A 14,832-nucleotide genomic window follows, 5' to 3' on the forward strand; every position below is an offset into this window, starting at 1 on the left:
GGTTTAATTCACCGTACAAATTGTTACAGATTACTTTTGTAATCCTGTATTTGACCCGGTCTTTGTACGTTTTGACCGTATAGAAACATAATTCTTGCCATTGTAAGAATGAGATGAACCTGCTGGATCTACTGCCCTTACTTTTTAACAACTTGTGCTTTCTATTATTTTACCTCTTTTCTTATCATTTTACTTCATTTTATTTGTTATTTATGTTTTAATTGTGTCTTGCTGCTTTTAATGTTGATGTAAAGCACTTTCAATTACCTTGTGTTGAATTGTGCTGTACAAATAAACTTGCCTTGCCTAGACTTCACTTTCTCGAATAATCGAACTCAAAAACAATAAATAACTCAATAATTATGACTCTTATCTTGTACAGATTTGTACAGATTTTGCAGAGATATTTCATCTCTCTGACTCACCCCGGCCAGGTTCCAGACTTGTCCTTGTCCTCCTTCTTGTTTCCGTTCCTCAGCTGGTCCTCCAGAGCGTCCACGCGGGACACGAGCTCCTGCAGGCCGTTCCCCGGGTGACGGGGCGACGCCAGCGCTCCTCCGTCGGACGACTGCCAGCCCTCGTCGTCGTCCGTCCCCGTCTGGGAGGACGAGGCCTGGAAGGACCAGTTGACCTTGCGGGGCGTCGCGGGGGCGTTGTCGCTGGCGGTGGAGAGGGAGCGGAGCCGGCCCTGCAGGCCGCGGATCACCGCCTGGGCCCGGGACAGCTGGGACCGGAGCTCCTCCACCAGCCGCCGCAGAGACGGAGCGTCTTCTCCGGAGCTCTGGCCGCCGGACTTGCTGGGCCACCACGTGGAACCGCAGTCCAGGGACGTGCACATCTCCAGGTCATCGAACTCTGTCGGGAAACACACGTCAACAGGGTCATCACCCGACCTCCCCCCTCATTTAGGCCTGTGTTGAAAAAATCGATTCTCCGATTTTAAATCGATTCTCATATTAATTCCTAAAAATCGATTCATATGTCTAAAGATCGATTTAAAAAAAAAAAAAAACTTTTTTTTTTTTTTTCATCATTACATTACAACTTTTGGTACTTTTTTGTTTATGCCCAAAAAAGGAATATTTTGTTGGACAGGAGAATAACTGGTGCCACATTTTTGCCTTTAAATATGTTTAAAGGTATGAAAACATTAAAGTTTTAGGTTATAATTGCATACATTATAATTGTCTTTCTTTGCTTTATAAACTGTCTTGGGGTTACATTTGCATAAATGTTAAAAAACAAATTCTCATAAATGGGGAAAAAATAAAAGCGATTTCATCCGTCTCCGTTTCCTCCCTGGATCTGTTTGGTAATTCTGACCCACGATGTTTCTGAAAGCAGTTCTATCAGCATTCTGGGAGCTGATTGGTCCTTACAGCATCATTAGCTGCAATACTTGCTGTTTAATCTCAATATAATACTAGTATTAATATGTTGCAGAACTACAGTCATATCATTCATGCAACAGCTCAAAAAACTGTTTTATTAACACTAACACAAATCAATATCGGATCAAATCGGATCGTGATAATCGATTCTGAATCTTAAGAATCGATCCCCAGCCCTAATTGCAATATATATATTACCAATTCTACCTAATTCTAATAATTAGGGCCCGAGCACTTACAGTGTGAAGGCCCTATTGTATCTGTAGGAATTTTCCTTTTTCTTATTTTTCTTCTTCAGACGAAATGAGGGCCTTTTTGCCCCTAAACCTGCCCCAGAAGTCACCAAATTTTAATTATTCTTGGCATTATCATGCGAGGGCCGAAGAACATAACCTCCTATCTGAAAATGTCACTTTTTTGGGAAAACACAAAAAACTGTGTTGTTTTGTTGTAGAATGCTATTTTTTTAAGGATACCTCTATACATATGGGTGGAAATAACGTACAGACGGGCTGATTAGGTTCAGCCCACCTTGTGATGTCATCTAAAGTGAAAAACACCAGTCGGACAATTTTGCAGATAAGAGATTATGTTCTTCGGCCCTCGATATATTGTTTTATAGTGTATTTTTACCGTATTTTCCGCACTATAAGGCGCACCTAAAAGCCATTAATTTTCTCAAAAACCTGCAGTGCGCCTTATATATGATCATTACAGTAATTTCTGTTACTGTAGTCAGGGGGATTGTGGGTAATGTAGTCAGGGGGATTGTGGGTAATGTAGTCAGGGGGATTGTGGGTAATGTAGTTGGTGTCGCCGAAGTAACGGCACTAAAAGGAATCGTTACAGACATTAAAGATAACAGCAGCGACGCTGACTCGCATAATGGCGACTTTGACGAGACGGAGCAAAGCTGGTTTTTATTTTGTTAATAAAGTTTGACATATGGTACTTTTCTTCTTGTTTTTTTTTTTAATTTGCTGTAGGATTTTGTAGCATTTCCTGTAGCGCAGTTCCATCAGGTAGATACGTAACTCAACCCCAGACACTATAGTCGGTATTTTACCAGATATTCCATGCACCTTATAATGCGGTGGGCCTTATATATGAAGATGGTTTTAAAATATGCCATTTATTGAAGGTGCGCCTTATAGTACGATGCGCTTTATGGTGCAGCGGTATATTATGTTATGAGATCTCATGGGATGTTATATTATAATATTATTATATTGGTATATATTACAGTATATACGTTATATATGTTATAATATTATAATGTTATATTTGGATATTATTATATTATTATATGCTATTATAGTATTACATATATTACTTTATATTATATCGTGCTATATTATATCACTCTATATGATAATTATCTATGTATTTATTTATTTTTCAAATTAATATTTTCAATTTATTTATTTACTTTCATTATATTATTTACACACACACACACACCTGTGTATCTTGTATTTGTATTATGTCCACTTGGTGTAATAATTAAATTGCATAATTTGTGATTTGTTTTTTTTTACTATTACATTAATTGAAATTTGATTTCTCACAAAAAAGGAACAGATAAATTAAGCTTAGTCTTCTTTCTTTTCCCTTTCCTTCAAGGAAAGGTTGTAATTATATTGAACCGTTTTGTTTTTCTTTTAATGAATGAAATAAAGAATAAATAAAGAAAAGAACAACGTGACTAAAACTAATAAAAACTAAAACGATTGACCCAAAGACTAGACTAAAACTAAAACTGAAACAGGCTGACAGAAACAACACTACTGTGAGTGTCTGAGCTGTAAAACCTCCACCACTGTCCTATGTCGCCCTCTGGTGGATTTATGGCACTACTACAAGCGAGTTCAGCCAGACCTGCAGCAGCTGCTCTATGTCTCCCTCTGGTGGATTTACGACGCTACTACCAGTTCAGCCAGACCTGCAGCTTTAACCATGGATGTATTAAATTTAACCCACCGGGGCTGCTGGCGTCCTCCCTCTCCGCCTCGTTCTCGCTGCGGCCGCAGGTCTCGTAGCCCAAGTCCTGCAGGTCCACCTGGATCTGCTTGCTGTCCTGCTGCACCGTCGTCTCCGCTGCAGAAAGAATGAATGAATGAATGAATGAATGAAAGTTTACTCAAGTGTACTCCTAAATTAAATACTTACCTGCTGTACTCTACTGCACTTATTTTTAACAGCTTGTGCTTTTTTAAGTAAAATAATATTTTACTTCTTTTCTTATCATTTTATTTCATTTATTCGTTATTTAAGCGTACTCTTAAATTAGCAACCTATGCTTTTATTATTTTACCTTCTTTTCTCATAATTTTATTTCATTTTATTTGTTATTTACTGTCTAATTATGTCTTGCCGCTTTTAATGTCGATGTAAAGCACTTTGAATCACCTTGTGTTGAATTGTGCTATATAAATAAACTTGCCCTGCCTTGCCTTGAATGAATAAATGAATTGTCTTTATTTCGGTCTTGTACAAGTTATTTTACAAAACATATTGAAAAAAGTAAAATAAAACATTGCTTTTGCCGAAAAGATGCAGGCTGAAGACGTAGCTTCTACCCTTTTATCTTGTGATCAGGTTAAATCTGAAACATTAGCATTAATCCGTGAAAATAAACAATGCATAAAGAAGACAAAATATAAAATTGACATTTCACATTCTAGAATGTTTTTGATAATATACTTTATAGTTATAGTGTTTTATATCTATTTACAATATTTTCTTTAAACATTTTCTTAAACTTGTAGATAGAACTGCACATTTTTAGGTCGTTGTCACAACTATTCCATATTTCTCTTGCCTTAATTGATGTACATCTCTTTTTAATATTAGTTCTTACTGTCGTCGTCTCAAACATGAGTTTCCTCCTCAGATCATAGCGGGTTTCTTTTATCTGGAACAAATCCTGAATACAGTTTGGAAGCAGTTTCTGCTGGGCTTTAAAGGCAAATAAAACAGTTTTCTGCTTTACTATATCATGGAATTTTAGAGTATTATATTTAATAAAAAGATTATTTGTTGGTTCATAATAGTTAGAGAAGGAGAACGGTCATTTGCCGCCAGCCTGAGCAGGTCTTGGGGTTTTTGATTTTATTTATTTATTCAAACAGGTTAAAACGAAACAAAAAATAATCAGAATACATAAAATGTATATACCAACAAAAAAATATATATAAGCAAATTAAAGAGACAAATCTATATGTAGACAAATATTTCCTGTTTGAAAGGGTGTAGGATGAAGTTTCAAAAAACTTTTCTAGTCTTACCCCTTCCAATGTTCTGTTTTTACAATTTCTTCATTTCACAGAACTCCAACAGAAAAGCATGTGTGAACTCACTCAGCAGCTCCCGGTAGTCCTTGAGCTGCTCGGCCTGAGCCTGAACCGTGGCCTCGGACACCATGAGCCTCTCCTGCAGCTCCCGGCTGCTCTGCTGCTGCAGACGCACCGTCACGGCCGGAGACGCCGCGTCCTCCACGTCCTGGACACAAACACACCGCAGCCGTTACACACCAGATATGGAACCACCAGAAAGTTAATGTACGAAACCAAAAAAAAAACACATTTCTAGGAAAGTTGAGAAGCTTTCTAAATGCCACAAAAACATAAATCTGTTTCCATCACTCAGAATTAGGGAGCCGGTATTTTTTGGTACCGGTTCCTAAATGGTCGGTACCAGAGTACCGCTAAAAATTCTGGACAAATGATAGTGACTGTGTTTACATGCATCAATAACCCTTTTAAAACCAGAATATTAGCAATAACCCGGTTACACGGCCATGTAAACACCAATAACCCCTTTGAATAACCAGAATTTGCTCATATTCTGGTTTTTAAAACCCCAATATGACCCCTGGGTTACTCCTTTTAAACCTGAATATTGGGTCATGTAAACGCCTAACGGAATATCCCCATCAAACGGAACAGGAATCTGTTTTCTGCACATGCTCTGTTCACAAGGAATCCTGGTCTTTTGAGTCCAGGAAGTTCTTATAAACACGGAGAAACACAAGACCAGGAGGAGACTAATCACTTCATAAATGTAATGAAGGATATGAACATTTCTGCATTTGTAGACGGTAGAAAGTACCGGGATAGAAGATTTACAAGAAGGTGAGAGAAAAGTTGCGCGAAGCAGCATTTGTTTTGAATTTGGATACAGGAAGAAGAAGCAGAAATGACGGTAATTGTGTCATCACGTTCTCCGTGCGTCGCTGGTTTGATCCAGATATCCTGAATGATTAATTACCATGTAAACAGAATATTCCGAATGTTTCAGTAACCGGAATATTAGCTATAACCTGAATTTTGACTGCATGTAAATGTAGTCAGAGTTATTGGTGGGTTTTTTTGTACCCAGAGCAAGGGCAGGTTATGACGATGCGCCCCTGTTGTTTTCTCTAGCCAATAGGTGAATATGTCGGCCGTCAGAGCTCAGCGATCGAAGGTCTGGGCTCACTTTATCAAACGGAATGAAGCTTCGGCTCAATGCAATATATGCCAAAAAGTAGTTGCATCCAGGGGGTGGGGGTGGGGGGGGGGGTAACACCAGCAACATCATGAAACACTTGCAGTGCTCACGGTATAAAAATGAAGGAGTGCGGCGTGTTTGACTGCCTAAACAACGTGGCTAAAGCCAAGGCTGTAGACTCTGACACGGCTTCGTCATCATCACCAAGTCAAGTGATCTCAGTTCATGCCAGAGAAAGTAAATATGTTGCTTTTCCTTAAAGGGGACCTATTATGGATCTAATCCCTATTTTAAACAGGCCTTGAATGTCTTAAAAAAAAAGCTTTTGATTGTTTTTCTAAATAAATTAAAAATTCAGCCTCTAAACCATGTCTTTATCTTCCCATTCTCTAACCTCATTATCTATGCAGGATTCTGAGTGGGCGGGGCTATGATAATGAGGCTCTGTGCTGATTGGCTACCTGAATGACATGTAGCACAAAGCTTCCCTCTGGCAGAAGAGCAGCCGGCTGCGTACACTATTAAGGCTGATTTATGGTTCTGCGTTACACCGACGCAGAGCCTACGGCGTGGGCTCTGCGTCAATTTAATGCGGAACCATAAATCAGGCTTTTAAACCATGCGATGCGAGCGAGCGGTTTTCATAATATGTCCCCTTTAACAAAGACTGAGGGCTAAATGTGTCAGGAGCAGCGGCTCCTCTACTCTGTTCTGTTTACATGTATCACGGCCGAAACCGAACAGGAAGTCGAACATTTTGAATTAATCGTGTAATTTTGGCGCAATTTATGCCATTCCTTCGGCAGTTAATGCGGCCCGAACCGTAACGTGCACCCAGGTGTGTTATACATCAAAATGTGCGTCTCCATCCTGCGACGACGAGCATTACTTTTCTCAGTCAAAAGTGTTACCGTGGCGACGCTAGACGCCAAAAAGCTTGCCCACCCTTCATCTGATTGGTCCATATTTGATAGTTCCCCAAAACTCACCAAATTTTGCACCAAGGGAGGCCTGGAGATAAATGTGATATTTCATGGTTTGCATTAATGGGCGTGGCCTAATGGCTCAACAGCGCCCCCTAGAAAACTTTGTACCTCAAGCCCCACGATACGGTTTGACGTACATGCACGAAAATCGCTACACACCTGTATCATGTTGCAACTTAAAGAAAAGTCTCTTGGAGCCATGGCCCAAACCCAACAGGAAGTCGGCCATTTTCAATTAATCATGTAATTTTGGCACAATTTATGCCATTTCTTCGGCCGTTAATACGGCCCGAACCGTAACGTGCACCCAGGTGTGTTATACATCAAAATGTGCGTCTCCATCCTGTGACGACGCGCATTACTTTTCTCAGTCAAAAGCGTTACCGTGGCGACGATAGACGCCAAAAAGCGTGCCCACCCTTCATCTGATTGGTCGATATCTGATAGTTCCTACTTTCTGCTATAACTTTTGAATGGTTTGGTATAGAGAGTTGTGGGTGGTTTCATCTGCTAAATGTCCAACCTGAAGAATCTACATCAAGTCATACAAGCTTCCACTGCAGCCTGAACGTGCACAAGGGTGGAGGACCGTTCATCGCTGCTTGCAGCTTTAATTATTATTATTATTTTTCTACTGATGTTGAACTTCACTTGTGATTGAAAATTAAAGGCTCAAACTGTTCAAAAGCCTCTCAAATCTTGTAGAAACATGATTTGTAAACCCTGAGTTCTGTTTTCCATTAAAAGCAGACCCTGGTTGTGGTTCTGGTTCTTGTTTTAATATTTTTATTAGGGTTTAAGGCACAGTAGAACATTAATCAAAAAAAAGATATACAGTCTACCTCCGAAGATGTTTTTTTTTTTGATTTAAGAACAGAACATTAGAAAATGCAACGAAAATAATGATAAATAACTGAAAATTGTTTTCAGTAATATTTAAGTATTGAAGCTACACAGTATAAATAGAAAAAAAGATGAATAAAGAGGGAAGAAAAACAAAACAAAAGAAAAAAAGACCCAAAAAACAAATGAAAAGTAAACAAATAGATAAAAAGGAGGTAGAAAGAGAGAAAAGAGAGCTGGTTCTGGTAGTGACCTGGGCCGAGCTGCTGGCTGGATCCTGGATCTCTTCTCCGCCGGGTTGATTCCTCCTCTCCTCACCCTCCGTCTGGAAGTGTTGCTGAGACAGATTCATCCCTTCATCCCAGCCGTCCTCCTCCTCCTCCTCCTCCTCCTCCTCCTCCTCCTCCTCCTCCTCCTCCTCCTCCTCCTTCTCTCCACCGGGCTTCAGGTCTTGGTCCAGCTGCAGCTTCAGGTCGTGGTTTTCTGCTCTCAGGCTGAACAAAGCTCTCCTGCAGACGGAAGGCAAGTTTATTTATAAAGCACAATTCAACACAAGGTAATTCAAAGTGCTTTACATCAACATTAAAAACGGCAAAACACCCTTAAAACATAAATAACAAATAAAATGAAATAAAATGATAAGAAAAGAGGTAAAATAATAGAAAGCACAAGTTGTTAAAAAGTAAGTAAGTAAATTTGGTGACTTTTGGGGAACTATCAAATATGGACCAATCAGATGAAGGGGGGCGCGCTTTTTGGCGTCTAGCGTCGTCACGGTAACACTTTTGACTGAGAAAAGTAATGCGCGTCGTCGCAGGATGGAGACGCACATTTTGATGTATAACACACCTGGGTGCACGTTACGGTTCGGGCCGCATTAACTGCCGAAGAAATGGCATAAATTTCGCCAAAATGACAACGATTAATTCAAAATGTTCAAATGGCCGACTTCCTGTTGGGTTTCGGCCATGGCGTCAAGAGACTTTTCTTTAAGTTGTGACATGATACAGGTGTGTACCGATTTTCGTTCATGTACGTCAAACCGTATTGTGGGGCTTGAGGCACAAAGTTTTTTCTGTCTGAACCAACCAGATGATGGGTGGGCGCGTTTTTTGGCGTCTAGTGTCGCCAAGGTAACGCTTTTGAATGAGAAAAGTAATGCGCGTTGTTGCAGGTTGGAGACGCACATTTTGATGTATAACACACCTGGGTGCACGTTACGGTTCGGGCGAAAAAAGCGGCTGAAGAAATGGCATGAATTTCGCCAACATTACATGATTAATTCAAAATGGCCGACTTCCTGTTCGGTTTCGGCCATGGCGTCAAGAGACTTTTCTTTAAGTTGTGACATGATACAGGTGTGTACCAATTTTCGTGCATGTACGTCAAACCGTATTGTGGGGTTTGATGAACAAAGTTTTCTAGGGGGCGCTGTTGAGCCATTAGGCCACGCCCATTAATGCAAACCATTAAATATCAAATTTTTTGCCAGGCCTGGCTTGGTGCAAAATTTGGTGACTTTTGGGGCACGTTTAGGGGGAAAAAAGGCCCTCCTTTCGTCAGAAAAAAGATGAATAATAAAAATTCCTACAGATACAATAGGGCCTTCGCACTGTAAGTGCTCGGGCCCTAATGAAATAAAATGATAAGAAAAGAGGTAAAATAATAAAAAGCACAAGTTGTTAAAACAATCTGATCTCACAAAAATCTGTGAAATGCCCACGACCTCTCACCACTATTTTCCGTGGTATATACACGGAAAATGGTATAATTCCGTGAGAGCACCACGGATATTGTACCATGCAAAGTCAATGGGATCTGTGGTCGTGATATATACACGGATTATGACATTATTATTATTTTTTATATTATTCTTTGTTATAGTGGCTAAATTATGAGTTTTTGTCGCGCAAGGTACTGTTTGTTACTGTCAGTTTGTAAAAGCATGTTTTTAACGCTGTTTTAGCAGTGTTTTATTGAGGTTTTAATGGGAGCACCATGGATATAATACTATGCGAAGTCAATGGGATCCGTCACCCGATTTGACTGCTGTCATACCATTGAATGAAGGACAAAACGATAACAATCATGCCATAGATATGGGCCAGTAGGGCCCTACTCTACCTACTAGTAGGCGCAGGAGGCTGTTATCGCCCCTTTCTATGGCTAACCCCATGTTATTAATGCTTGCTATGGAGCTCACACCTCATTATCGCCCCTTTCTATGGCTAACCCCATGTTATTAATGCTCAGTAGGCACAGAAGTTTCGTTATGAAGCTCACACCTCACCTCCCTTTTTTATGTATTTAGGTAGAATTTTAAAACCTGAACAATAGAATTCAAGGTAAAATGCCGGATCTTGTCCATTAAAAACAATACTTTTTGGAACATAGTGTAACGACCACAGATAGATAAGGCCTTGCCCGCCTGGGCAACACATCAGCATTTGGCTGACTGGTTATTGCAGTTGACTGTGGTCTGGGAGACTGTGGTTCGAGACACGCTCTGGGCACAACTTGTTCGCCACATTATTTTCCTCATTGTGTTATGGGTTTCTTTTAATATCTTTAACATTTCTAAACACAAAAACACGAAAGTGTCCTTGATAATTCAATAATACAATAGGTTCATGTTAAGGACATCCATTTTAATTAGTTCTCCTTTGATTATGACATGTTATTAATGCTCAGTAGGCACAGGAGTTTTGTTATGTATTGTTATAGGTTTGCCTATGAGGCCTATTTTGTGTCTATTTTTGCACAGTTCACTAACGCTTTGAGCTAGGAGGCTGAAATTCTAGACTCTGTATCAGGAGGTGACTCTCATCCACTGTGCCGAGTTTCAGATCTGTGTGACCTTCGGAAGTGTCAAAGGTCACCGAGTGTGTTGCTTTTCGGGCCTGCGAAGCCTATTTCGTGTCTTTTTTTGCATAGTTCACTAACGCTTTGAGCTAAGAGGCTGAAATTCTAGACTTTGTATCAGGAGGTGACTGTCATCCACTGAGCCGAGGTCCAGACCCGTGCAACCTTCGGAAGTGCCAAAGGTCACCGTGTGTGGTGCCTTTTTCGGGCCTTTTTTGTGTGTTTTTTGAATAATTCACTAACGCTTTGAGCTGGGAGACTGATTTTTGACTATGTTGCAATGCAGAAGGCCTTTGCTAGGATCTTTTGGTCCCGTGGCTGTACGATTTCCACAGAGCTAGTTGGCGTTGCAGAGGATTCACAGAGTTGAGACTTGGCAAGCCCAATATAGGCCCCATATGGAGGCCACAGGTCAAGTTTTACTTGGTTTGGTCAAATGTTGTGGCAACGGCGTCCGTTCGAATGTTGGAAAAGGTGGAGTTTCAAAGCCCCGCCCATCGAAAAGTACAGGTCTGATCTGCACCAAACTAACGTCTGTCTGATCAGGGGATGCCCCCAAACAATATATAAAAGATTCAGACTCCTAGCTAAAAGCATTAGTGAACTATGCAAAATAAGACCCAAAATAGGCCCTGTTCCATTAGTCAGGAGGCTCTCAGAGCTATACGTTTCTATACTCTCCTAACCAGCCAGGACATTTTGGAGGAAACACTGTTGCAGAAGTCATAGAAGTCTGAAATGTATATGTTGTTTGGGGGCATCCCCTGAACAGACAGACGTTAGTTTGGTGCAGATCGGACCTGTACTTTTCGATGGGCAGTACTGGGGGTACTGCAGCCAACAGCGAAGCCGGCACGGGAGAACGGGGAGAACGCGCATGCAGGGTCATGTGACATCACATCCGCAGCCCAGCGCGGGAAATTCGGCCCCACAATTGCAGCACATTTTGCAGCACACAGCCTGTTCAAGGCAAAGGAGAGATACGCTAGAGGAAACATTCTTTTTGGTTTGGAACGCTTCATCTGACATTATTACTAGAAAACTTAAAACGTATATGAATTTTTTTCATAAATCCTGCCTCAATCCTGCCTCATGCTCCTTTAATAACATGGGGTTAGCCATAGAAAGGGGCGATAACAGCCTCCTGCGCCTACTAGTAGGTAGAGTAGGGCCCTACTGGCCCATATCTATGGGATGATTGTTATTGTTTTGTCCTTCATTCAATGGTATGACAGCAGTCAAATCGGGTGACGGGTCCCATTGACTTCGCATAGTACTATATCCGTGGTGCTCCCATTAAAACCTCAACAAAACACTGCTAAAACAGCGTTAAATAGCCACTATAACAAAGAATAATATAAAAATAATTATAATGTCATAATCCGTGTATATATCACGACCACGGATCCCATTGACTTCGCATGGTACAATATTCGTGGTGCTCACACGGAATTATACCATTTTCCGTGTATATACCACGGAAAATAGTGGTGAGAGGTCGTGGGCATTTCACAGATTTTTGTGAGATCAGGTTGTGTTAAAAATAGCAGAGTTTCATCATTTCTCCCGCCCCCTGCTGGCCGACCCAAAACTCGGGTCTCCTCTTAGTTCCGGTTCGGTTCCGGTTCAGTTCCGGTTCCGGGTACTGACCTCATCTGGGACAGGGAGGAGAATCCGGCCTTCTCCAGCTGCACCTTCAGCTCCACCAGCTCCTTCTCCACCTGCAGCTTCTGCTCCACCAGGTGTTTGACGCCCGTCAGGCTGCTCAGCTCCGGCTCTCCTCTCTGGAAGGAAAGGAGTTCTGGCTGTGAGGGCTGGTGGAAACGCTCTTCTCATCCTTTATAAAACTCTGTTTCAGCCACATTTAAATTACTGTAATTATATTATTTGGTGTAATACTTATCCTAGCCATCTAAAAAAATCAAAAAAAAATTATCCGTGCCATCTCCTGGACTGAATTTAATTCACACTGATACAAATATTGTGCTTGATCTACTTAAAAAAAATAAGTCAACTTTTTCCATGATATTATTATGTAGATCAAGAAAAACTAGTCTTTGTATAAACTACTTAATTTTATATATGTAAATAATACATTTTGCAAGTAGTCGACTTAATTGTGTTAAGTCAATTTATTTATCAAATTAATTTGACTTCAAAAAGAAAAAAAGAAGAAAAAAAGAAAAAAGAAGAAGAAAAAAAACAAAAAAAAAGGAAAAAAGAGAAGAAAAAAATGTTTTGCACATACTAAAAATTTAGTAATTTAATACAACGACTAGTCTTTCTTGATCTACATAAAAATCTCATGCGAAAAAGTCGCCTTAATTTTTTTAAAGTAGTATTTTTTACTGTGGTGTTCTACTACAAGATTTTTATGTAGATCAAGAAAGACTTGTCTTTGTATAAACCACTCCATTTTTAGTATGTACAAAATTCATTTGTAAGTAAAGTCAACTTAATTTTGATAAATAAAGTAAACTTAACACAAATTGACTGTACTTGCAAAATGTGTTATTCACATACAGAAAATTAAGTAGTTTATACAAAGACTAGTCTTTCTTGATCTACATAATAATCTCATGCAAAAAGTTGATTTTTTTTTTTAAATAGATCAAGCACAATATTTATATCAGTGTGTGTAAAGTGCATGTTGTATTGTTAAGTGTGTATAAGTGTAAGTGCATGTATGTATTCCTGTCTAATGGACTAATTGGCTCCAGAAAGTTTACTTTATTTATCAAAATTAAGTTTACTTTACTTGCAAATTAATGTTGTACCTGCTAAAAATTAAGTAGTTTATACAAAGACTAGTCCTCTTGATCTACATAAAAATCTTGTAGTAGAACACCAATGTAAAAAATATCTTGCTCGATCTACTTTAAAAAAATTAAGGCGACTTTTTCGCATGAGATTTTTATGTAGATCAAGAAAGACTAGTCTTTGTATGAAATTACTAAATTTTTAGTATGTGCAAAACATTTGCAAGTAAAGTCAACTTAATTTTTTTAATATTTTTTCTTTTTTTTCCTTTTTAAATTTTTTTTCTTCTCTTTTTTCCTTTTTTCTTCTTTTTTTTCTTTTTGAAGTCAAATTAATTTGATAAATAAAGTAAACTTAACACAAATTGACTGTACTTGCAAAATGTATTATTCACATACAGAAAATTAAGTCGTTTATACAAAGACTAGTCTTTCTTGATCTACATAAAAATCTCATGCAAAAAGTTGATTTTTTTTTTAAGTAGATCAAGCACAATATTTGCATGAGTGTGTGTAAAGTGCATGTTGTATTGTTAAGTGTATATAAGTGTAAGTGCATGTATGTATTCCTGTCTAATGGACTAATTGGCTCCAGAAAGTTTACTTTATTTATCAAAATTAAGTTGACTTTACTTGCAAATGAATTTTGTACCTGCTAAAAATTAAGTAGTTTATACAAAGACTAGTCTTTCTTGATGTACATAAAAATCTCGTAGTAGAACACCACAGTAAAAAATATTTTGCTCGATCTACTTTAAAAAAATGAAGGCGACTTTTTCGCATGAGATTTTTATGTAGATCAAGAAAGACTAGTCTTTGTATGAAATTACTAAATTTTTAGTATGTGCAAAACATTTGCAAGTAAAGTCAACTTAATTTTTTTAATATTTTTTCTTTTTTTTCCTTTTTAAATTTTTTTTCTTCTCTTTTTTCCTTTTTTCTTCTTTTTTTTCTTTTTGAAGTCAAATTAATTTGATAAATAAAGTAAACTTAACACAAATTGACTGTACTTGCAAAATGTATTATTCACATACAGAAAATTAAGTCGTTTATACAAAGACTAGTCTTTCTTGATCTACATAAAAATCTCATGCAAAAAGTTGATTTTTTTTTTAAGTAGATCAAGCACAATATTTGCATGAGTGTGTGTAAAGTGCATGTTGTATTGTTAAGTGTGTATATAAGTGTAAATGCATGTATGTATTCCTGTCTAATGGACTAATTGGCTCCATAAGCTTTTGATTCTCCAGGAGACCAATTCACATGTGGGAATGAATAAATAAATACATTTAAATAAAAATTTTAAAAAGGTTCTGGTTCTGGCGCCGCTCGTACCTGCGTGGTGGACTCGTCCTCCCCAGCGCTCTCCGTGGACTCGCTCTTCAGATCCTCCTCGTCCGAGCTCGGTTCTGCAGAAACACAGAACTTTAGAGAAGGAACCACAAACAAACGACCCACAACCGGGACCAGGAGGTTCAGTCTGGACTCTAGCGGGTTCTT

The 14,832-nt window shown here is 38.9% G+C and overlaps 1 protein-coding gene across 8 annotated transcripts in view; it reads right to left on the reverse strand.

Moving 5' to 3' along the window:
• The window catches only part of pde4dip (phosphodiesterase 4D interacting protein), a 161,777-nt gene that overhangs the window by 45,623 nt on the left and 101,322 nt on the right, over nucleotides 1–14,832 (reverse strand). For all 8 annotated transcript variants that reach the window (XM_061738892.1, XM_061738891.1, XM_061738890.1 and 5 more), the window contains 6 exons: nucleotides 14,668–14,741; nucleotides 12,224–12,357; nucleotides 7,965–8,220; nucleotides 4,751–4,892; nucleotides 3,372–3,488; nucleotides 426–855 (listed from right to left, as the gene is read on the reverse strand). In XM_061738892.1, coding sequence (XP_061594876.1) covers nucleotides 426–855; nucleotides 3,372–3,488; nucleotides 4,751–4,892; nucleotides 7,965–8,220; nucleotides 12,224–12,357; nucleotides 14,668–14,741 — 1,153 coding nt within the window. The remainder of the gene's footprint in view (nucleotides 1–425; nucleotides 856–3,371; nucleotides 3,489–4,750; nucleotides 4,893–7,964; nucleotides 8,221–12,223; nucleotides 12,358–14,667; nucleotides 14,742–14,832) is intronic.

This window comes from Cololabis saira, chromosome 13, assembly GCF_033807715.1.
Source record: "Cololabis saira isolate AMF1-May2022 chromosome 13, fColSai1.1, whole genome shotgun sequence".
NCBI lineage: Eukaryota > Metazoa > Chordata > Actinopteri > Beloniformes > Belonidae > Cololabis > Cololabis saira.